This window comes from Taudactylus pleione, unplaced genomic scaffold (assembly GCF_031769625.1).
Source record: "Taudactylus pleione unplaced genomic scaffold, aTauple2 ptg000039l, whole genome shotgun sequence".
In the NCBI taxonomy this organism is placed as follows: domain Eukaryota; kingdom Metazoa; phylum Chordata; class Amphibia; order Anura; family Myobatrachidae; genus Taudactylus; species Taudactylus pleione.
Window position 1 is genome coordinate 402,327 of NW_028284441.1, and position 25,682 is coordinate 428,008.

Below are 25,682 nucleotides of genomic sequence, written 5' to 3' on the forward strand. Positions count from 1 at the left end.
ACAGGGGGCATTATTACTACTGGGAGCACTACTACAGGGGGCATCATTACTTCTGGGGGCACTGTGTAAGGGGCACCCCCTCTTCGTACTCATTTAGCCCCTCAGGTGAAAATGACTGTGCACAGGTGGAATGGTGGATCAGTTTTGTGTTTTATTTATTTATATATATACTGTATGTATATATATATATATATATATATATATATATATATATATGTGTGTATAATTTTTTTTTTAACACAAATCTGATTCGCCACTCCACCTGTGCAAAGTCATTTTCATGTGAGGGGCTAAATAAGTATGGGGGGTGGGATGGGAGCACATGCAAAGGTTTTTCCTAGAAGTCTAGCACCGGCCCTGAGGAAGGGGGGGGGCAGCGCTGGACAGGGGGCCCCTCTAGCAGGCTTGGAACCAGGCAATTAGTACCCGCTCCCCCCTCTCTCGGTGCAACTACCATAGGTGCAAGGGAGGCAGATGCTATGGGGCCCAGAGCTGAGGGGGGCCCGTCTTCCTTGTCAAAGTTACATGTGTTATATACATTTTTCACCATTGGGTGGTGGTACATAGGGGCCCTTACAAACCTTTGCTATGGGGCCTATAAATACCTAGTTACGTCCCTGAGTGGAGGGGCCTGTTTGGCATTCTTCCACATTCTACCTCTGAGGTAAAGCATTGTGATTACTGGTGAGGAAACCTCTTATGCTGACTGTGGGTATCTTCATGCTGGCAACTATGAGCAGAAAAACTATGCTAGATTTGGTCAGGCCTGGTGTGCTTGCTGTGTGCACTGGGCAGTGCCATAAAAGGTTTTGAATGTACCTTTTAGTTGTCCGTTTGCCTTCCTTTTGGTCTTTGTGAACTCCCTGGACAAGGATAAAGCAAGGGTGTCTTTTCGGGCAAGAATTACACCTTAAAATCTTAGGATGAAATGAATTCACTACTTCTAAGCCAATGGTGGACAGCTGGTCCAAATGTAACAGCCTGCGATTTTCCAGGAGCCGGCGTGATTATGGAGAGATAGGTTTCTAGATTTAAAGCAGCAATAAGTTTAAAGGCAAAGCCAACCTGGTTTTGCCTTTAAACTAAGGTCCGATTTAAATCTTGTGCCAGCTCCCGCAAATTCAGTGTCCTCCATTGCAGCGCCAGGGTGCACATGCCACGTGTACTATTTGTCGACGGGAGTGAAATTACTTTCAGTTTACCCTACCTTCAGCAGAGATCAGGAGGCTTGCCTAAAGGTGCCTACACACTTGGCGATGTGCTCACGATCCCGATTTCCCCGTGAACTCTCCCCAGCAGCTCCCTGGCAGTCATGGGCACGATTTGGTGTTAAAAACTGTCCAATGTGACAAGCAATCTATCGTGCCTCCTAACTATTCCAATGCATCGTGACTAGATTGGCAGATCTGCCCTACAGCACGGCAGATCTGAAGATGCGACGTGCGACCTGCGGTACGCGCATCGGCATCGTGATCGTGAGTGAAAACTGACGATGTGGGCATATTTTAAATGATTTGTTGTCACAATTCATCAGAATCGGGAAAATCATGTAAAAAATCGGCAAGTGTGTAGGCACCTTTACTTACTAGCTGTCGCTCTTTGGTAAGCCTAGTGACGAATCTGGATTGGCCCTCTCTGCATAATTATGATTACCATTTTAAAAAATAATTTCAATAGCTGTAAAGTGGGTGGTTGCCAGACCATGGGTGATAATATTGTTTATTTGCATTTGAAATGCCTCTTTACAATAAATAATAACTTTTAGATTGTAGAGTAGTCAGTGGTCATTGCATGTAATGATACTGTGCCGTAGCTCAGAAAAATACAGTCATAAATCTTTCAAACCAGAGACAATCCCCGGATAATTCAGACTATTGGCGAGAATGCAACAGCTGACTTTGCAAAAGTGGCTAAGGAGCAAATGCATATGGATATGATAGGGATACTGGGGAGGGGGATGGGGAGATGCAGAGTTAAAGCAGAGTTCAAGGAAAATAGAGCATATGATCCCCAACTCTGCATATCACGCGGTTGAGACGACACGTCCTTACTGAGCTTTATCTACATGATAACATCCCGTTACAGCCCAGTTAGGCCTGTGCAGACATAAGTGTACAGCTGTGTCCTCCTTGCGCGTTAAACAGCCCTTCTAGTCGCGCAATGCCATGGCGTGACTCGGTAGTGCCGAGCATCTTTTCGTGTGACTTTTTACCTTCAAATGTGTCTTATTCGCACAGCGATGCGTTACATTGCAGTGTCACAGCCGTGTTACACATGCAGATACACCCGCAGTCGTACACAGAATATAGGCATGCCGCATATCATTTTAATCAGCAGAAGCTGCTTGGGCATCCTAATTGCATCGATGTGTGTTATGTGTAGCACGACTTGTAGCGCACTGAGGATAGATGTATGTGGACACATCTGCAGATGTGATTGAAATGCATATGATTCTGCACTGCCCGTATTGCGTGCGCTAATTTCTGGAGCATGTGCAGCGTAAAAAAACACAAGTTACTCTACGCAAACAGCTTCAGGTTCAACTGTGTATCAGCCCCCTGGGGATGCAGGATAATGATGAATATTCTCATGTTTTTTAAACTGAAGTGTTTTGTGTATACTGTGTGGTAATAAATTCCACAAGACGTGATAAAGGGTGTATCTGAGACTAAAGCTGGGTACACACTGATAGATATATGGGCCGCGTTCCATTGAACGGGTGATATATCAATAGTACATCGGTGGGTGTGCACACCCAATATGCCTGCAAACGATGCCGTTCACATTCATATCAGATCAGTCCTGCAGTACATGGGAAAGATTTCTGGACCAGAAATGCAATAAAGCACATTAAATGGAGTATATGGGAAAGATTTCTGGACCTGCAGTACAGCAGATGCCTGATATATCAGTCATCTGCCGGTGTGTATGGGCGACCTGCCGATCGCCCGTACACATGCTGCAAGGACCCGGCGATGAGTGACAGCTCAACTGGGCGGGTAAATTTAAATGCCCACCCAGTTGTGACATCAAGCCTGGTACATTGGGCAGACCATTGGTAAGTGTGTATGCATTTACCAATCGTCAGATAGATCGACGGGTCGGTCATACCCAGCTTTATGGAACCTACTGTCAGAACATCACATAAGTGTCAGTATGGGAGACGGACTACAGCAACGCAGACAGCGCTCTCTCTCTTTCTTTCTCCATACCACCCATTCATATCTCTCTGATTCTTCTGAATGACAAATGATAAGCTTTCCCTAACATCTCTCATAGTAGACACTAAACATCCTTATTGCAACTGATCCTTATAGAAGTAAATGTTGCCTATTCTCTCTATGTCAGACACAACCCGGTGAAATCAAATAACCATGTTATTAATTATAAGATTTAAAAAAAAACTGCTCACATTTATTTTACATTCACAGAGAAAACCTGAATGAAAAAGGGAGCAATTAGATTAGCACAACACTTACTGGATTGTAAATAGGAGAGGCCATCTGTTCTGTCAGTCCTGTGCCTTCTGAATCTGTACAATGAAACTAAGTTTCGTTTTCCAGTGAATAAGATAGAATGGTAACAGGAAGTGTAGAAACAACAGTACAGAGGTCATACTGTACGTAAGGGCTGCCTACAGGTTTTATCACTCTATGAAATGGAAATGCAAATAAGAGAAAACTAAAGCTGGGTACTCACTGATAGATATATCGCTCATTCCATTAAACGGGCGTTAATCTATAGTGCGTACAGCGGATATGTCTGTGAACGACATCATTCACAGACATATCCAGTCTGCTGTGCAGCACAGCAGATGTGCAATATATCTGAAAGATACTGTATATCGCCCATCTGCTGGTGTGTACGGGCGACCTGCCAATCGCCTGTACACATGCTGCAGGACCCGGCGGTGATTGACAGCTCAACTGGGTGCGCGATTTAAATGCCCGCCCAGTTGAGCTGTCAAGCCTGGCACTTCAGGCAGACGAATCTTACCAATCGTCAGATAGGTCGACCCGTCGACCTAGTGTGTACCCAGCTTAACTGCTTTTGTGTGTATACTTCAGACCTAGAGATGATTGATCCCTACACTTTAATGTATGTACTGTTACCAGCAGCACAAACAAGAACATAATCAAATCTTACATAGCATAGATTGTAAGCTCTTGCTAGTTTGTTTGAAGTTATAATCGCATACTGTAACCAAGGGTTGGGTACGGGATCCCGATGGTCAGAATACTGACAGGGGCATCCAGACAATCAGAATCCCCAAAAATTTCTGTTAATATTATAACCCTTGCCCTAACCCACCCCTCCCCAAAACTAGGGTTTTTCCTTAAGGTACACACTGGGCAATCAGGAAAGACAGTACGATTACGACATCGTAATCGTACCGTCGTTCCTGATCACCTGGCATGATCAGGAATGCGCACGACGGAACTCCCGCCGTCGTGCGCATGCGCAGTGCACAACATCGACCCACTTGCGAGCGGACAGCCGCTTGCGAGTGGGTCTGAATCAGGGCCAAGATGTGCTTTAACTGCAGACTTTCAGATTTAATTTGAGGGTAATTACATCCAAATCAGGTGAAGGGTGTAGGAATTACAACGGTTTCTATATGTGCCTCCCACTTTTTAAGGGGCCAAAAGTAATGGGACAAACTAAACAATCCTAAATCAAACTTTCAATTTTTAATACTTTGTTGCAAATCATTTGCAGGCAATTACAGCCTGAAGTCTGGAACACATAGACATCACCAGACGCTGGGTTTCATCCCTGGTGATGCTTTGCCAGGCCTCTACTGCAAATGTCTTCAGTTCCTGCTTGTTCTTGGGGCATTTTCCCTTCAGTTTTGTCTTCATCAAGTGAAATGCATGCTCAATCGGATTCAGGTCAGGGGATTGACTTGGCCATTGCATAACATTCCACTTTTTAGCCTTAAAAAACTCTTTGGTTGCTTTTGCAGTATGCTTCGGGTCATTGTCTATCTGCACTGTGAAGCACCGTCCAATGAGTTCTGAAGCATTTGACTGAACATGAGCATATAATATTGCCAGAAACACTTCAGAATTCATTCTGCTGCTTTTGTCAGCAGTCACATCAATAAATACAAGGGAACCAGTTCCATTGGCAGCCATACATGCCCACACCATGACACTACCACCACCATGCTTCACTAATGAGGTGGTATGTTTTGGATCATGAGCAGTTCCTTTCCTTCTCCATACTCTTCTCTTCCCATCACTCTGGTACAAGTTGATCTTTGTCTCATCTGTCGATAGGATGTTGTTCCAGAACTATAATGGCTTTTTTAGATGTTGTTTGGCAAACTCTAATCTGGTCTTCCTGTTTTTGTAGCTCACCAATGGTTTACATCTTGTGGTGAACCCTCTATATTCACTCTTGTGAAGTCTTCTCTTGATTGTTGACTTTGACACATATACACCTACCTCCTGGAGAGTGTTCTTGATTTGGCCAACTGTTGTGAAGGGGTTTTTCTTCACCAGGGAAATAATTCTTCTGTCATCCACCACAGTTGTTTTCCGTGGTCTTCCGGTGTTGCTGAGCTCTCCAGTGCATTCTTTCTTTTTAAGAATGTTCCAAACAGTTGATTTGGCCACACCTAATGTTTTTGCTATCTCTCTGATGGGTTTGTTTTGATTTTTCAGCCTAATGATGGCTTGCTTCACTGATAGTGACAGCTCTTTGGATCTCATATTGAGAGTCGACAGCAACTGATTCCAAATGTCACACCTAGAATCAACTCCAGACCTTTACCTGCTAAATTGATAATGAAATAACGAGGGAATAGCCCACACCTGTCCATGAAATAGCTTTTGAGTGGATAATCCCATTACTTTTGGCCTCTTAAAAAGTGGGAGACACATATAGAAACCGTTGTAATTCCTAAACCGTTCACCCAATTTGGATGTAATTACCCTCAAATTAAATCTGAAAGTCTGCAGTTAAAGCACATCTTGTTTGTTTCATTTCAAAGCCATTGTGGTGGTGAATAGAGGCCAAAATATGAAAATTCTGTCAATGTCCCAATATTTATGCACCTGACTGTAAATAACTGATAATAAATAAGCAGGGCTGTCTAGCATTGTAAGCCCTTGACAAAGCAATGCACTGGGGCCCCTACTCACCCATTCACTGGAATAAAAAAAAAAGATATAACTTACCACTCCTGTGGTTCTGCACTGTCTCTCCACATGCTTCCATACAATGAATGTATGCCATGTATGCATGGAGGGTGGGTGCGCAGGACAGGATGGAGTTAATTCATTGTACAGACCCTGTCATGTGTGCACAGAAAAGCATATGTACATATATGGTAAGGTATGCGATTCCAATGTTTATACAGCACTATAGTCTCAATGCAGATATTGACAACAGATGTGTTACTTGGAACCTATAAATGAGTGTCTGTTAAATAAAGCAGCAGAGAGATGGAGATGCTTTTGGTACATACAGCTGTGTCCTTCTTTCACATGATCATATGTAGGTTATAACAAACAAGCCTGTGGGTGACCAAGAACTAATTAATTCATTAGCTGTATAGCTAGTGAGGAGATATGACACCTCCAACAATCAAAATGTTGTCAGCCATTCACTTTAGATTGCAGGCTGGGAGGCAGCTAGATAATTCTGCCCTCTGATTATTGGATAGCTCCAGACATCCACCAATCAGGATGCTGTTAGCCATTCACTGTCTGGCTGCAGACGGGGAGGCAGGTAGAGAATTCTGTCTGGCCACCTAAATCACACACGGGGAGCATCTTTCTCGGTCTGCCTCCCAGACAGCTGCCCTATGCATAGAGCGAGCGGCTGCACACTCCAGAGTCAGGCAGAGAAAGATGCTCCCCAGCCACTCTGATTGTGCATTAGGCCTACACACAATCAGAGTAGCACATGTTACTTTATGAAAAGTCTGATTGGGAATTATGCAAGCTATGCATTCCCCAGCACTTTACAGTTATAGTGAGCCACGTTTCAACACAGTTACACCGGGGCTTGGCTCTGTGTCAGCTGGTCCGGAGCAGGTGTTTGGAGAAGCAGGCTATAATGATGGGGCAGGGTTATCTCTCAGTGGTACTTCAGTACAAAGTAACCTGCAGGTGCCGGGCATACACCAACTTTCCTGCATACAACTTCCGTGCATAATACAAGGAGATCTCTCTGCTGCTGCCCCGCACAGCACAAGGCAAGGGACCAGCGGTCGCAAAGTCACTTCCAGCACATCTTCGAAGGCCCCTAGAATCGTGGGGCCATCGGCAGCTGACCAGTGTACACATAGGTTAAGATGGCCCAGGCTATCAGAAGTATTTCCTTAATAAAGTAGATGCTCTTATTGGTAATATGTTGTTAGGAATACATAAATCTAAAGCTGCATACACACACAACGATTTAGTTAATGAACGATTTTAGTAAACGATTTTTTCCCTTGAAAAAATTAACTAAAATCGTTTACTAAAGTTGTTCATTTACTAAATGTAATGAACGATTTTTTTGAACTACAAACGATTTTTGCATATTAACTTACTGAAAATCGTTCAGTTGACAAGTCTGACTGAACTACAAACTACAAACGTGAATGCGCATGAACGATAATCGTTCATCGTTTGACTCAGAAAGTGAACGGTTTTTACAAACGATTATCGTTAAACGATATCGTTTAACGATAATCGTTCATAAAATCGTTGTGTGTGTATGCACCTTAAGAGTTCACTCTATAAATAGAAGCACTTTCTCTTATCTTCTTTGTACCAATCTGTTTTGATAAGAAAGCAGATAAGAGTAAGGGGTCTATTTATCATTGGCTGGTAGTGGGCGGTGGTAACTGTCTATATTTATTGCTGCAGATCACAAGGATACATAGAGGCATATTCAAATAGACGCGAAAACTCCCTGAATTTTCGCATGCCGGAGTTTCCGCCGACATTGCTGGTTTTCCATGCGGAAAAGTATTGTGCTCGTCCCAGCTTATCCCCGTATTCAATTCGAAATCGGCAAAAATGGAACCCGGCGAATGTGGACCTGGCGAAAAGTGCTGTCAGATTTGGTTAAATGAGCCTGACACCCCCCAAAAGATGCACTGACATTGGGGATCACTATGGATACCCCAGAATAGCCCTGCTGAAGGTATTTGGGGTACTTAAATGCTCTCAATAGCTGCTAATTAGCGTCTTTGCAGAAGTGGTGAAGAATAGCATTTAGCAGGGTTTTTTTTGCAGAAAATAACTAGTCCCAGCAAATTTGGGATACATGAAAATGGGTGCTAGCATATTTTGAAGTTGCTAAAGTGAATTAAAAAAAAACTTAAAAATCCACCTGCCGCAAACACCTGCAATCTTAAAAACACCTGGGGAATACTTGGGGACCCCCCCTGGAGTCTATTTCACTAGTTTTTAAGTTTGTCCCCCAACTTTGATCTTTTTTCACCTCCAAAATGAAAGTACTGTTTTGGGGTCTTCTTAATTTTTTTTTTTACTTTTTTTGACACAGTTTACCTTAAAAACTATTTTCACCCAATTGATGTGGACAGTGGAGCCAAAGAAAAGCAGCTAGGCAGTCCATGGGTCTAAATCTGTATCACATGCATCTATGAAAATGGACACTTCTCCCATTTTTGAGACAACTGTGTGAATGAGCCTATATTGCAAAAAATGGTGTGCATATGTGCTACAGGATGTGTCTGAAGTCACAAGTAGGTGCTTGTGTGCCACATGTGGCGTGAATGGAGTCCAGCGTGAAATAGACATTTCTGGGCGACGAGTATCAAGAAGCACAGAGCGGCTGTTTCTGAAGGGAGTGTTGTGGGTGTGTACCAGTGATGTGCGGTCAGGTGAGGCAGGTTTGCAGAGCCTTTCCTGTCATACTCAGATATACTTTAATTTTTTCTTATAATTTTTATAGTTAAAACTTTGAAGAAAATATTATAAATATCTTCTTTATATCATTCTAATAATTTTTATAGTCAAGATTTGGAGTAAAAGTCTATGGCAGGTGAGGCACTGCCTCCCCTATCAATATTTTCCACACATCCCTGATCAAAACTCACCAAATTTCCAGCACTATGTAATGCTGCACCTTTGTATAATGCCCACAGGAACCTTTGGGTTTATATATGTATGTTTAAATCTGGCTCTGATACTAGCCAGTGCCTCCCCAGACATTTATCTGGCTGGGAAGACACCGCACATCACTGGTATGTACAACCCTGTGCGATTCTGTGTTGTGCATATGGGAAGGGGACACCTGTTGCAGACAGATCTCTTACACCTAGTATGGGGCATGTGCAACTCTAAATACTAATGATTGAATTGCGTCTGCGGATGCGAGAACAGTGGGCAGGATAGGCTTGCACTTTGAGGCTTGCACTTAGTTTGGCCGATTGTCGCATTAGCATTGAACAGTAAGTTTGATGCCGTGGCCCGCTGCCGTAGGGAAAAGCGGTCACAGAAGCTTGTGACTCAGAACAGGCCCCATGTGTGTTTTCCAGGTGCTGAGAAGTCAGGCCTGGTGAATTCCAACTAGATTAAGTTTAGATAATGTGAAGGATTCTTCTGTTACTTCAGCATCCAAAAGAAGGGTACGTTTTTAAAAGCAGGCCGGCATTTGTAAGGAGTTGGCATAAGAGAGCAGTGAGTTAGCATAGTTACTGGAATGAACAGGAGACTCGCACATTTTTTGTTTCCTCCAGTAATATAACAAGATATTTGATAAGTATGTGGCCTGCTACTTAAAATACTTTATATATACAATATTTTAATTCCAATAAGGGTAAATTCTAACCAGGGCAGACAGTGCCACCAAACAAGGATCCATGCTTAAGCATCTCTGTTACCCAAAGCCTTCACCTGAGACTCCCATGCCAACTCCAGGGGCACTGCAGCCCCCAGTAAGTGGTGCCCCAGGCACGTACTTAGTGGGAAAATGGCCATTGGGGAAACAGGAGATGAAGGATCCTTTAACCAAATAAATGGAGGTATGAGCAACTGTATAACACTGTTTACATGGAACTGTTGCTAGTGCCAGCGCAATTTTCCACCCTCTATGTTGTATGCAATGCTGGGCTACCATGACATATGGCAGGCCCAGGTGCTAAAGAAGGTGTGGCCAAACACAGAGGCATGGCTGCACAAAATCGTTAAAACTTTGGCTTGAAATACTATGCTTTGCGATGGCATGCGACTGGAAGGGGGTCATACCACCCTATCAATGACTGGCCTGAACCCCCTCTAGGCCCCACAGATGAGCGCAGGCCCGGGTAATCCGTACCTGCCCCACAGAGGCGTCACCGGGTCTGCTGGCACCTGGTACGCATTCGTCCGAAAATGGGCATGGTCTAATATAAAGGGGCGTGGCCTCATGGGAAATCCCTCCAGGGGAGTGCCCAGCATCTCCGGTGATGCTGGGCTGCCCACAGAGGCTAGTGCCTTGCACTGCCGACTCCTTCTTTGTGACAGGAACAGAGTTCTGCAGGAGAATGTCACACTGCAGCACCTGGCTCCTATCACTGAGAAGCTGGTATTTTGGTGTCACCCCCTCTGAGGATGACACCCGCTGCAGCCCGCACACCCATAGCAACAACACTGCCTCCCCACCCCTTTCACGGCACTCATGAAGATACGATCCACAGACGGCCTTACGTTCAATTCTACATCAGCCACTTTGCGTGGTTTAAAATCTTCCAACTAATGTTAAATTAAGGCGGCCATACACTGTACATTTATCGGTCCGATCAGCTGTACGATTATTAGCTGAGAGGGATGATAACTGTACAGTGTACAGCCACGACTAAACTGTAATTATCACTCTGTGTCGGGAATGAGAAATCTTTCAACATGACCGACTGATGCAATAATTGCTGCTCGGATCTGACAGAGGAAATACCATCATACAGACAGACCAATTATCTGTCAATGGGCCTGGTTCAGAATTGGGAATTGAGTATGAAAGAGCAAGTAACTGTGCACCTTGGTAAAACCATGCTGACTGCAGATGTAAAATGTGCAGATTTGGGAGGGGTGTGTCCAAACTCAAATATAAAGTGCAGTGTACAAATAAATCTGTCCAGCATTTGTGGGATACATGCAAATGCAGACAGTATTTACCCCATGTGCAAAAACAATTATGTATTTGTACCCCTTGCATTACAACATGGTTTGTCCAGGTCCACAGTTACTTGGCGTCCACAGTTACAGGTGGTTAAATCAAATTGACTGAGGTACTAATTAAGTCACTTGTGCTCAACCATGGATAGCTCTAAAACCTGAACAGTTGGGGAGCCTTGAGGACTGTGTTTGGTAACCTCTGACTTAAATGGTAGGTTTCAATGTGTGTGGTGAAAAATGATTAAAATGCATAAAAATAATAAAAGTAAATGAGCAAAGAATGGGGTAAAATAAATGGGGTAGAAATGATTAAAAATGATAAAAGTAAATGTGCAGAGAATGAATAAAAATAAAATAAATAAACATCAAACATTAGTAAAAAAATAAAAATAAAAAAGTAAATATAAAAGAAATGATCTAGCACAGTAAATGTTTATACTCTTTTATTATCTGTGGTGGGCTACAGCCAGAGTCAATGCATGGTTTGGGCAAACCTTCCCTACTTCTTACCCTACCTGGTCCGGGTTCTTCAGACTGACGCTGCAGTCTTCTCCAGGCCGGCTTGCATGTTTGCTGCCGTGTGTGTTTCGGTGGCAGCTGCTGTGTCTTTGCTGCCCGTTGTGCGCTTGGCTACTTTTTCAAGGATAATTGTTGTTACTGTGACTGGATCCTTATTTATAGTGAAAAACGTTCAAAAAACTTTATTGTTTTGTTAAAAACAGGAACTTAAAAGACAGGAAGTCTCCTCAAAAAAAGCGGGAGTCATATGTCTCATTTGGTTAAAATTTACATTTGTGCTAGATCAGAAATAAATAAACAATATAAAAGAAAATAATATAAATAAACAATATAAATTTTTTTTTAAGAACAACGTATAAAGGTTTCTACCCGATTCCTTTTACCCTATTCTTTGCTCATTTACTTTTATTATTTTTATGCATTTTAATCATTTTCACCCCACTCATTGAAACCTACCGTTTAAGTATATTTGCTACATTACAAACATTAGCACTCGATCTCTTCTCTATACTAACTTTGATGAATATTGAGCAGCTTTTAATACACTGACAAAGCGCAGATAACCTTGCTTACCCTATCCTCCCCCCTTAGTCCCTAACACTCCCCCTAGTGCCTAACCCCTAACCCTAACCCCCCTGATACTTACCTTCGGGATGCCGACTGCCGGGATACTGGAGCTAGGATCCCGATGCTGTCGGGATTCCGACACCGGTATTTTGACCATCGGCATCCCGTGCACCGGGATGCCGACTACATCCTCTTTATTTTATTTTATTATATATTTAAATCTATCTGTCTGTTTGTATATCTATCTATGGAAAGAACAGTAGGTTGTCAGTGTAAATATGATTTTAGTGAGACTATAATATGTACTGAGAATTTTTTTTACAACTACATTGTTTAGTTACACTAAAATGTCTTTAAGATTCAAATAATAACAGCATTTGCATGAGAAAGACGGTGGAAGATAGAAAATGAGTTTTCAAGCTAAGAAAAAGCAGAAAAAAGCTGAATTTTTTTAAATGATTTACAATTTTTCCTTACTGATGGGCAAAAATATTGCTACATTTTTACTGTCAGTAACTGTTATGGCCCGTACACACGGGTCGATCAGACAAGGATCAGATATCGTTGTCTGATCGTCCTGCATGTGCTGGATGTTCGATATCACACATCCAGCAACATGCACCAACCCTCTAACGACTTAACGATCTAGGGTTCCTAGAATAAACTTGCTAACCTGGTCGATATCGACCAGGTTGGCCTGCATGCACGGGCGATGGTCGATATATCAATATCGACCATCCGTACCCGCACATCGACCATCGTTTGGTTGTTAGAGGGGATGAAAAAATTAACGATATAAACGATCAAACGATAACTATATCGTTTATATCGTTCTTTTAAGTTGGACCGTGAGTGAACCCTGTGCTTTAGTGTTTTTTGGGTCATAGATGTCTTGTTGCACAGGAGGTTATGGGTTTGACACATTGTTTTACACAGCAAGTATTATTGTAGAAGGGTTTAAACTTTAATGTGGAGAGAGGAGGTTAAGAAAATGTTGTAAAGAATGTAACAAGGCTATGAGGAAGCATAAAGTTGGGATAAAGCCATGGGCTATACGATAGCCAGGGGATGAACATAAGTACAGTAGAATATTGTTAGGAATGTAAGTGGGTGCAGGGACGGGCAGTGACCTTACAAGTATGATTTTGAATCATATAAAAAATATGATATACTGGAAATCAAAGTCATTTGGTGAGGAGGCCAAAAAAATGATTACAGTAATAAAGCTGGGAAAGTACAGGAGCCTGAATGTGCATTTTGGCAACAGAGACACTCAGGACAGGTGATATTTACCAATGTTATGGAGGAGGAAACAGCAGGGCGCAGCTGTTGTATGCCTGAGAAAATCAAACAGAGCTCTCATGTATGACTGAGCAAGGGGACTAAAATAATCGCTGCATTGTAATGGCGATGGGGAAGAAGAGCAATGAAGATTGCTTGGGTGGAATGATCAGCCATTTTATTGTGGGCATTTATACACAGAATGGCCAAATTATTATGACCATGAGGAGATTTTATGCAAAGTAGCTATTCCACCTATAATGCTGACATAGAATGTCTGACTCTGTATAAGAACGGGAAGGTGAAGGTATGAAGAGACTAATGACATGTATCACTCGTTAAATAATAGGTAAACTATGTAATCTGATGGACTTTAAACCTGGAATGTTTGTTGGCACTTGTAGCAGAGGTGGAGCATTAGCATAACGGCTGCACTGGTGAATTATTCAAGGGTACACAAAGTGGACCAGCAGACAAAAAACTGGGTCTGAGCACAAGGCCTGTGGTCGTAAATGGCTACTGGATGCTGGAACAGAGAGTGGGTAGATTTCTTCAGTCCAACAGACTGGCAATAGTGCATTCAATTCCGGATAATCTGAATCAGGGACCAGGTCAATGGCCTCTTGATGAACAGTATGCCCAGGGCCGGTGCCACCATTAGGCAGCTGCCTAGCGGCGCCGGCCACTGGAGGGCGCCGCTTGCTGCCCATAATGACAGGCAGTGTCTTACTAATGGCTCTTAGTAAAGAGGGGGAACTTTCCCGGGTCCTGCCTGTTGCTGGCCCAAACATAAATTCCCCCTATGGCTGCGCAGGCCCAGAAATGAGCAGAGGCAGTGGGGTCAGACAAAGTTCTCCAGCCTGCAACACTAGTAAACGGGGCTGTATGTTACATTACACCCATAGCTGTGGGGGCCAGTGTCTTATATATAAAAAATAAAGTGAGGTACCTAATTTGCCTAAATATGGGGGTACCACATACTGTATGTATACACTATTCTGTAATATTATATATATATATATATATTAACAAGCAATGTATGATGTGTGTATGTGTGACAGTAAGTGTAATGGCGCCGTTACACTGACTGACACACAACACACATTGGAGGGGGGTCAATGGGCTGAAGTTCTGCCTAGGGTGGCGGGAAACCTTGCACCAGCCCTGAGTATGCCGCGCATTACATTGTATGGGATACAGAAGCAGAAGGCCCGTCTGTACGCCATTGCTGACTGCAGGAAACAGTGTAGAACGGCCCCAGGAATTGGACAGTAAATATTAGGAAACAGATTATGTAGTCTGATGAATCACATCTACAGTTACACCATGCAGATGGTAGGGTGAAGATATGGAGACAACGAAAGCATGGGCCCGCAGGGCCGCAACTAGGGTGGTGCAGCCTGTGCCATGAAACAGGGCACCGCAGGGCAGTGGGTGCTTTTTGGACCTGTCAATATTCTGTTTATTATCATTCTCACTTGTAGCTTCCTCTTATTTTATCCCCAGCATCTCCTGGCCTCCCCTATCTCTTCCCTGGCCCTTCCCCATGAGGCCATTCCCCTTTTTTGGGTGCGTTATGTCCCTATTTGAAAAATGAGGGGGGCACCAATGCTCTTTCTGGCACAGGGCACCAAAAAGTCTAGTTACGGCTCTGCTTTCTTCCATCATCACGACTCTCCAGGCCAGCGGAGGCAACGCTATGGAGATGCAGTTCATCGCATTTGCGCTAATATTCCCCACTAAACATTTAGTTAGTAGAATCCAAGCCTAGAAGAATTCAAACTGTATTAAGGGCAAAAGGTGGCTCAACAAAGTACTAACCCGGGGTTCATAATAATTTGGCCATTCAGTGTATACTGTATTAACACATTCTCTCATTGATTTTGATATGGCTGAAGCAACTGAAATAAAGGAGAGACGTCGGGTGTACACTGAACTGTGCATCACCTCCACAATGGAGATGTGTAGAGGAGACAGAACTTTGTGTTACCCCTACATATACAAGCATTAGATTAGGAGCACTGATAAATATAACAGGAAAACCAGTGGGGTGCTTTACCTCTGATGTGACGGTGGGCACTGAGTGACACAGAAGAGAGTGACTTAAATAGGGCAGTAAAATGGGCAGTGCGGAAACCGGACTGTGAGCGTTTAATGAGAATATGGAGCTAAGGAATGAAAGGAACCATACAGGAGCCCGCACAGGGGCTCATGCTGAGTTGCTGGCAAAATGGGTGTATATTACACAAAGAAAAGTGCAAGTATAAGTACCTTACATCTGCACATAAAGAGAGCTGTTTAGCATGTACTTACACCTGCCCTATACTAGGCGTAAAAGATACACCTCCTAAAAGACACATATACTCGTAGCTGCCTACCCTCTTCCGAAAATCGGGGGGTGCCCGGAAAGGTGGGCAAGTCCTCAAGAGGCTGGAGCCACCTGGCCACGGTTGGCCACTTCCTGAGTGAAGTTAGCTGTACAGGCCTCCGTTGACGCTATTGACATCATTGTGGCTCTGTCCACACTTCAAAATGCTGGTAATCGCAGGACAGTATCGTTGGGGGGCGGGGCTACAATTACGGAATCGTCTCATCCCGCCCCCAGACCTCCCACCACTGAGCCTCGTCCCCTGCAGTGCCGACCTGGCTGCCCCCCTCCAGTAGGGGGCAGCCAAAAGGTTGGCACGTAAGCATATGTAACTCCTTGCTGGTCTGCAGGGGTGGCATTTGGGTGAACCTATCCTTATTGAACTTTGCCTATGTGTGAATGCCCCTACCCACCTCTGTTATGCCTCTTCGGTCATAAGGTTTGATATGTTACAAATGCATGCAGGTCTGCATAGGCGCATTTGCATGCTTTCACTGTCTGAGCAGTTCACAGTGCTAAATCATACACCATGCAAACTGGCGCAGTGCGAAATCGTACACCATGCAAACTGGCGTAGTGCTAAATCATACACCATGCAAACTGGCGCAGTGCTAAATCATACACCATGCAAACTGGTGCAGTGCGAAATCATGCACCATGCAAACTGGTGCAGTGCAAAATCATACACCATGCAAACTGACGCAGTGCTAAATCATGCACCATGCAAACTGACGCAGTGCTAAATCATACACCATGCAAACTGGCGCAGTGCGAAATCATACACCATGCAAACTGACGCAGTGCTAAATCATACACCATGCAAACTGACGCAGTGCTAAATCATACACCATGCAAACTGGCGCAGTGCGAAATCGTACACCATGCAAACTGGCGTAGTGCTAAATCATACACCATGCAAACTGGCGCAGTGCTAAATCATACACCATGCAAACTGGTGCAGTGCGAAATCATACACCATGCAAACTGACGCAGTGCTAAATCATACACCATGCAAACTGGCGCAGTGCTAAATTATACACCATGCAAACTGACGCAGTGCTAAATCATACACCATGCAAACTGGTGCAGTGCGAAATCATACACCATGCAAACTGGTGCAGTGCGAAATCGTACACCATGCAAACTGACGCAGTGCTAAATCATACACCATGCAAACTGGTGCAGTGCGAAATCATACACCATGCAAACTGACGCAGTGCTAAATCATACACCATGCAAACTGACGCAGTGCTAAATCATACACCATGCAAACTGACGCAGTGCTAAATCATACACCATGCAAACTGGCGCAGTGCGAAATCATACACCATGCAAACTGGCACAGTGCGAAATCATACACCATGCAAACTGACGCAGTGCGAAATCGTACACCATGCAAACTGTAGCAGTGCTAAATTATACACCATGCAAACTGACGCAGTGCTAAATTATACACCATGCAAACTGGCGCAGTGCAAAATCGTACACCATGCAAACTGGCACAGTGCGAAATCATACACCATGCAAACTGACGCAGTGCTAAATCATACACCATGCAAACTGACGCAGTGCGAAATCATACACCATGCAAACTGACGCAGTACTCACTGTGCATCAGCACCATGGGAATTTTAGGCAGCTTAGATGCAAATGAGTCTCATAGTCCTTCAGGAAAACCTTACTATTCAATTTTGACAGGCCCACGGACAGCTATAGATATGAAGTTCAAAACCACCATTAACATTGGAGAGCGGGATCAGGCAAGATAGTCCCCATCCTATTTATTATATCTCTACATCTTTTACTTATGTACTTACAACAAATCCCTTTTGTTGCTGGAATAAGAAAGAGAAATAAGATGATCTCCTTGTGCAGGTTATGGGGTGCATGCTGTAGGTGCAGGCAGCCACGGAATCCTGATTTACTAGCTAATGCTCATGCAAGAATCCGTCACACTATACAGCCCCTGGCAGGGTGCCGCCCATGTACACACCCCATCTGATGGCAGGCTGAGCACAGTACTATAGGTTCCATCTGGTGGTGCTGGCCACAATATGCCCCATAGGTTGAGGCCTGGAGCTAACATCGTTTGGTGTCTCAGCTGGCGCTAAGGAGGAGGTCCGATCCGCGAGTCCTGCTGCGACGTGCCCCGAGGGTTCACGCTTTTATGTGGCGGTGTCTGCTGGTGCCTTGCTTGATGCTGTTATTATTCTGCTACATTGTGAGTGTTCTGAACTATTTGTAATAAAACTGTTACTTTTTACATACTTCACTATGGTGCGCTCCTTGTCTATTTGCTTCTAGAAATGATTGCCCATGAGGGGGGCCAAAGAAGTGAGCTGCACCTGCTAATGTGGAACTTTCTAAGAAGCCGGATTAAATGAGACTGGGACTGAGTTTACATCTGCGCAACAGATTCTGTTTTTTTTGCTCAAATCTTCTTTTATGTGCAGAAATAGCAATGCCATATACTCACAACATCAACATTAATAATAGCTTCTATTTATAAGGCGCCACAAATTTCTGCAGCTCCGTACAGAGCAAAAATACAAAATAGGCTAGAGTGTAATAAAGACACGTAATAAAGGCAGCTGAAGTGTCCTCTTGCTCACACAACGTCATTATGACATAAATGAGGTTAGAAAAAGCAGTACTTTAAAAGAAACATGTATATATTACTTAAGGTGTGCAAAAGCGATAGTAGGTAGCACTTGAAATCGTCATCCTCTGAGAGGGGAGGGGAAGATTCAGGGGTGCACGTACAGTAGTCTCCACCACGGCTGTGACTGTTTACAGAGCCACAGAGGTGATAATATGCAAATGCTACTCTCTGCCTTCCCCTGGTGTACTAGCATGCACCTGAATGTGCAAGCACTGAAACGCCCTCTGTCAGCGCCGCTGCAACAGTTTTTTTTTTTAGTACACTTCAGGCCACCTCTCAGTCACCACTCAGGAGCGCCCATGGTTTTCCCTCACCTTCTCTCATGCCACAGCGCAGTTGTGCAGACACACAGAGTAACGCATGTGGCGTAGGGTTCTTCTGAATAGTTTGCGAATGTGCAGTAGCAAATAATCGCTCAACTACATGTGCATCGGCATTACGTGCACTCAGTGTGCGTCTCCGAATCAGGCCCATAGCAGAGAGAGTCTAGTGTAATAACTACAGTGACAGCCTTATAGGAAGAGAGCAACAAGCAGGAAGGAAGAGATAAAACAAATCACACTGCTCAGTGAGAGACCAGACAAAGGAGCCAGCAATGAGAAGTAAAGTGGACGTGAGGTGACAAAGTGTGACGGATGTAATAACTATCTAGTGCTTTTATTTCCCACATTGCAGGTTATTTTAGTTGTTTACGACTACAGCGCATTTTATAAAATCGGAAACAAACAACCTTGGTCACAATGTATTGCAACTAGTATGCACTGTATGAAACGTAAGCTATATTTTTTCTACCTATACTAGTTCGTGATTCAGCCCTACTCATCCCTCTAGTCTGTGGTTGCTTAAAATTACATACATGCACATACATAACATTTTTGCTGGACAATAGGGAATTCTGATTTTTGGCGCATGCACAGTAGGAAATAATCACTCAATTATATGTGAACCTTGATCTTGAATGCAGTTTGAGGGCCTGATTCACTACGGATCACAATTATTATATGCACGCACTGCAGTTGCTAATATCAGCGGTGATATGTAAATGTTTGCATTCACATTGCGATCGCAGCCTAACATAAGGACGCCCATTTCCCCTTACTCACATCCGTATACTAGGGGAACATAGCGAAACAATCGGTAACATGGGACCCATAGGCACACTTGTACAAGCTCTGACCTTACTCCATACTTGCCGACAATCTGGCTGCTCCTTCCGGGAGGGAGCAGCCAGATTGGCAGAACAGGGGGTGTGGCCGGCAAAAGGGGGTGGTTCCAAACGAGCAGAGGTCGGTTTGTGGGCGTGACAGGGGCGGGTCCATATGATCGCATCATTTTAGCCCCGCCCCCGCTACACAATGCAGAAAAAAGGCATTGCGAAGCAGGGGGCGGGGCCAAAATGATGCAAATCGTGTCAGCGGGGGTTTATCAGGTAATGGGGAGGGGGGTCGGCTGCAGGCGGGAGGCTTGCCTGCCTTTCCGGGGGTGCGGGAGCTGCATCCGTTTATCGGGAGGCTCCCGTCCGAATCGGGAGGGTAGGCAACCCTGCCTTACTCAAAAATTGCTAACAGCCATGCACGCTATCAGTGCTATGGCTGCTTATGGCCACGCAGTGGATAATTTATGCACGCCCCTGCAACGGCATTGAAATGCACTGGCACGCCAGCGTTCACCGACCACCCCCCGTCACCACCCACAAATGGCACTTCCTGTCACTCACTCTGCTCTGGGTCTGCGTAGCCTCTGCAAACGCAGTTCCCATCGCAATTGCTAGCTCATGCACTGCAATGCGTATGCATGCGGAGAATGCAACAAACGACCGATTGCGTGCATATTAGCAACTGCATTTCTGAGTTTAGTGTGAGTGTGGCTTGATACCTAATTCAGCAATCATTCAGACACTGTGGGAGATCAAACACCTATAATCTAAAATTAGGGAGCAACATATGGGGTCAAATGTAATAGAGTGTGAGTTTTTTCGCAGATATACCTTATAGCAGGTTTTTAAATTGCGAGTTTGAGTCCCAGCTCACGTATGTAATATGTTGTGATATTTCAGCCACATACAATGTTCCCATGCTACTTCTCGCGAGAATACTCACTGGAAAACCAGCGATTTTCGAACCAACTGGAATGCGAGATTCATTTCAGCACTCATACTTTCACAAAGAAAATCACCCATTGGCAGGGCAAAGTCTCATGATTTAGGCATCACCCCCAGTGGCGTCACAAGGGGGGTGCGGGCCGCACCTGGGTGTCAACCGCCGAGGGGTGACACCAAGGTGCAAGCTCCCCCTCAGTGACAGAAACCGGGTGCTGCACTGTAGCATTAAGTTCAGCACTTGGCTCCTGTCACAGTGAGGGAGCCGGCACTGCCTACACGTCAAGCACTCCCCACCACCCCATTGTTAACTAGCACAGGCCAGGGGTTCGGGACGCGAGTCTATGCCCATTCCTGAGACCATGCCCACTTTCCAAGGCCACACCCCTTTTCAGCAGCAGGGAGGGACGCCACTGATCACACCTCCTATAAAACCCCTGATCCACCATTTTGATCTTTTGATAGGAAGTGAGGAGCAAAGTGAAGGAGAGGAGAGGTGTGGTCTGCAGGCGTCATGGCAAGCAGGAGAGCAGAGGGAGTACAGCAGAGGCTGGAGGATGATGATGAGGAGGTGTTTGTGAGGCAGAGGCAGAATGATCAGGAGGAGGAAGGTTTTGCTGACCAGAAAGCACAGGAGGAGGATCAAGACACACAGGAGGAGGAGGAGAATGAAGATGATGGGGAGGAGGTAGAGGAGGCCGAGCCTGCTGGTCCTCTGCCTGGGAAGACATGCTGTGGGCACAATATTCGCTTCACATATAAAGAATATTAAGCACTTGTACATCCTATAGTACCAGTGTTCACACGTCTCCTGGGATAACGCGCACACTACCCCCTGGCCAGGAAAAAACAAATGTTGGTCGGCATCACAAAAGCTGTTAATGCTGTCAGTAGCTGCAGATGTGATGTTTCAAACATCAAAAAAATTTCATGATATAAAATGTGTGTTAAAAGGAAAAATGGCGGATGAAGTTAAGCAGTCCTGCAAGACCGATGGTGGCCTTCACATCCCCCTACACTACACATCTTATAAACAAGAGCTAAAAGAAATCATTCCACCAGAGATCCTCCCCGGTACTCATACCAAGGAAACAAACCATCCTCCAAGACATGTCCCTACTGGTAAATAACATAACAATACTACAGTATCATCTTACATATTTGTCCTAACATAATTAACTTGGGTGTTAGTGCTGCTCTACAGTATTAGTGGACAATAAACTGCTGCTGAAGAACAACACACAAGTATGCTGTGACATAGATTAGACAGAGTTAAATGGTTAAAATCTATGGGTATGCTGGGATCTGTTGCTCTACAGCTGTTAGAGTCCAAATTAATAATGTACACCGGCCCTGATTCAGAGCCGGACGCTCTGAAAGAGCATTCGCTCTGAATCTGGGCGTTTTTTTTTTTTTTTTGTGCGGCCTCCTGGCCGCTCGCATAGCTGTGGGTGACCACTCACAGCTATTGCGAGAGGCCAGGATGATGGTCGCGATGGTCAAGACCATCGCGACCATCGGGGCTTGCGTCGAGACCCTTGTGGTAGGGTCTCGTGGCCGCAAGCCCCAGAGAGCTTCTGGCTCTAATAGAGCCGGAAGCTCTCCCACTGACATCACTGGTGATGTCAGTGGGGCCGCCCACAAACGGCAGGCATTCACATGGGTACGCCCCATTTGTGAAGCCACCCCCCGCCATGCCTACAAAACGGGGCGAGCTGTCGATCAACATCGACAGCCGGGACTTTTGTAGTGAGCCACAGAGTGCTTTTTGCGCTCGCTCCAGGGCTCGCGCAGTGTGCACGCCGCGCGTGCGATATGCGCTTGCGAGCGGGTCTGAACCAGGCCCACTGTTATATGTCCATTTTCATTTCTATAAATAATATTAGTAAGCAGGGGTGTACCTAGGGATCCAAGCGCCCCTGGCAATGTAATGGACTGGCGCCCCCCTCCCCCCCTTATGCAGTGCTCCCAGTAGTAATTCCCCCTATGCTGCATTGCCCCCAGTAGTAGTCCCCCTATACAGTGCCCCCAGCAGTAATCCCCCCTATGCTGCATTGCCCCCAGTAGTAGTACCCCTATGCTGCATTGCCCCCAGTAGTAGTCCCTCTATACAGTGCCCCCAGTAGTAATCACCCCTAAGCTGCATTGCCCCCAGTAGTAGTCCCCTCTATACAGTTTCCCCAGTAGTGGTCCCCCTATGCTGCATTACCCCCACTAGTAGTCCCCCCTATACAGTGACCCCAGTGGTAGTCCCCCCTATGCTGCATTGCCCGTAGTAGTCCCCTCTATACAGTGCCCCCAGTAGTAGTCCCCCCTATGCTGCATTGCCCCAGTAGTAGTCCCCCCTATACAGTGCCCCCAGTAGTAGTCCCCCTGTACCGTGCCCCCAGTAGTAGTCCCCCCTATACAGTGCCCCCAGTAGTAGTCCCCCTATACAGTGCCCCCAGTAGCGGCCACCCTCCCTAAAGTGCCCCCAGTAGTGCCCCCCTGCTGAGCCAGGCTTACACACATACACACACAGAAGAAAAAAAAATACAACTTACCTGATCCCCGCTCCTAACGCGACCGCCGCTGTCTGCTCCGAGTCCCGGCTCTGCTCTTGCACTATGGGAGAGATGTCATGAAGTCTCTCCCATCACCCGCTGCAAGGGTAGCCGGAAGATGGAGCTCATGAGTGAGCTCCAGCCAGCTCCCTCCGTGGACGACGCAGGAGCCAATGAGAGTCTGTCTGACTGTCATTGGCTGGCTGCTATAACAAACACACAGCTGCCACTGGCGGCTGTGTGTTTGTAAACTGTGTAGGGCAGACCACTCTACACAGTTGCAATGTTATGTTAGAAACCACAGACAAAAGTTTGGTCTTACTATTAAGTGTTTATAAATGGTATAGTTAGTAAAATATTTTTTTTTCTCTGGTCATAAAAGTTTTGCTATACATATAAAGGGGCAAATAATAAGGCTGCTCCAGGAAGGCAGAAAACTTCTTCAAAAGAGCTCGTTCACGTGTTGAAGAACAAGTTGCAGGTATGTGCTAAAATACAAATGTTGAAAAAAAGAATTAGCATTTGCCTTACCATTCAATGGGAAAACATCCATAAAGCTGACATACTGTACATTAATGAGTTTTAACCACAGAACTATTTAAAAATGTAATGTCGGCACAAACTGAAAACCATGTAGTAGCTAAATAACTGTCTAACATCCCCCTCTCAAAAAAAAAAAATATAAAAATATAAGTTAGGGATGTGCACCGACCCCGTGTTTTGGTTTTGGTTTTGGATCTGGATCTCCCCTGGTTTTGGATTTGGATTGGTTTTGCCAAAACATCACATCTGTGTTTTGTTTTCGGTTTTGGTTTTGGATCTGGATTTTTTTCTTAAAATATCATAAAACAGCTAAAATCACATAATATGGTCCTGTTTTTGTTCCTACAGTATTATTAACCTCAATAATATTTATTTCCACTCGTTTCCAGTCAATTTTGACCACCTCACAGCTCACAATATTGATTTTTTTCATCTAGTTAAGGGCATTCAGCTAGCTGGCTGAAAACTGAGTGATAAATAGAGTTCAGGACTGTGCAAAGATGATGGTTGGGGTACCCCTTGAGGATTGAAGAATTGATAGTTGATAATTGATACAGTAACTGACTGAAGGAGGAATTGATAGTTGATAATTGGTGCAGCCACTGGCTGAAGTAAGAGTTGATAGTTAGCACAGCCACTGGCTGAAGTAAGAATAGTTGATACTTGATAATTGGTGCAGCCACTGGCTGAAGTAAGAATAGTTGATACTTGATAGTTGGCGCAGCCACTGGCTGAAGTAAGAATAGTGGATACTTGATAATTGGATCCCTGACCCGAGGCAAAACCTTGCGACCCCTCTATCGAGTCTCAAGGTTTTGTTTTCAGCAGGCTTAACGCTGATTGACTGAGAGAGCCGTCTGTCATGGCTCTCAGCCAATCAGCGTTAAGCCCATTGAAAACAGCACAAAAGAAGAAAAGAAGATGGCGCCCATCATCCCCCGCCGCCTGACACCGTCGGCACCCCCACTGGCAGCATCCCCCGCTGCCGACACCACCACTGCTGACACTCTTGCACTGCTGCCCAACATACTGAGGACACCGTCAGCGACCCCAACACTGCTGACACTCCGACACTGAGGACACCACCAGCACTCCTGCACAACCGACACAGTCAGCAAACCTGCAATGAGGGCACCGCTGGCACCCCCGCACTGCCGACACAGCCAGCAATCCTGCACTAAGACACCGCTGGCACCCCCGCACTGCTGACACAGCCAGCACACCTGCACTAAAGACACTGCTGGCATCCCCGCACTGCCGACACAGCCAGCAAACCTGCACTAAAGACACCGCTGGCACCCCCGCACTGCTGACACAGCCAGCAAACCTGCACTAAAGACACCGCTGGCACCCCCGCACTGCCGACACAGCCAGCAAACCTGCACTAAAGACACCGCTGGCACCCCCGCACTGCCGACACAGCCAGCAAACCTGCACTAAAGACACCGCTGGCACCCCTGCATTGCCGACACAGCCAGCAAACCTGCACTAAAGACACCGCTGGCACCCCTGCACTGCCAACATCACCGGTACCCTTCACTGAGGACACTGCCAGCACCGCAGCACTGCCATTCCATGTACTGAGGACACCGTCAGCAACCCCGCTCTGCTGACACTGCTGTCACAGTAAGTGCACTATTGGTGTATCCAACCCACACTGTATAACACTGTATCCGTGTTGGAAATTAGAAACTGAACTGCCACATGTTAGTGCGCCCACTGTGTCACTTAGCTTAGTCAGCCAGCTAGCTGAATGCAACCTTTTGGCCTTAAGTAGATGAAGCAAATAATATTGGGAGGTGGTCAAAATTGATTGGAAATGACTGGAAATAACTGTTATTGAGGTTAATGATACTGTAGGAACAAAAACAGGCCCATTTTATGTGATTTTAGCTGTTTTTATGATTTTTTAAGAAAAAATCCAGATCCAAAACCAAAACACGGAAACAAAACACGGAGGTGAGGTTTTGGCAAAAATAAT

The 25,682-nt window shown here is 45.2% G+C and overlaps 1 protein-coding gene across 2 annotated transcripts in view; it reads right to left on the reverse strand.

Annotated features, from left to right (window-relative positions):
* Positions 1–6,255, reverse strand: part of LOC148538552 (galectin-4-like) — a 45,428-nt gene extending 39,173 nt beyond the window's left edge. Inside the window, exons 1-2 of one of the 2 annotated variants that reach the window (XM_088452573.1) lie at positions 6,186–6,255; positions 3,480–3,545 (exon numbers count right to left, since the gene is read on the reverse strand). In XM_088452573.1, the coding sequence (XP_088308699.1) occupies positions 3,480–3,545; positions 6,186–6,251 (132 nt within the window). In that variant the 5' untranslated portion in view covers positions 6,252–6,255. The remainder of the gene's footprint in view (positions 1–3,479; positions 3,546–6,185) is intronic. The other variant, XM_088452574.1, reaches the window with a different exon arrangement.
* Positions 6,256–25,682: the final 19,427 nt, after the last annotated feature.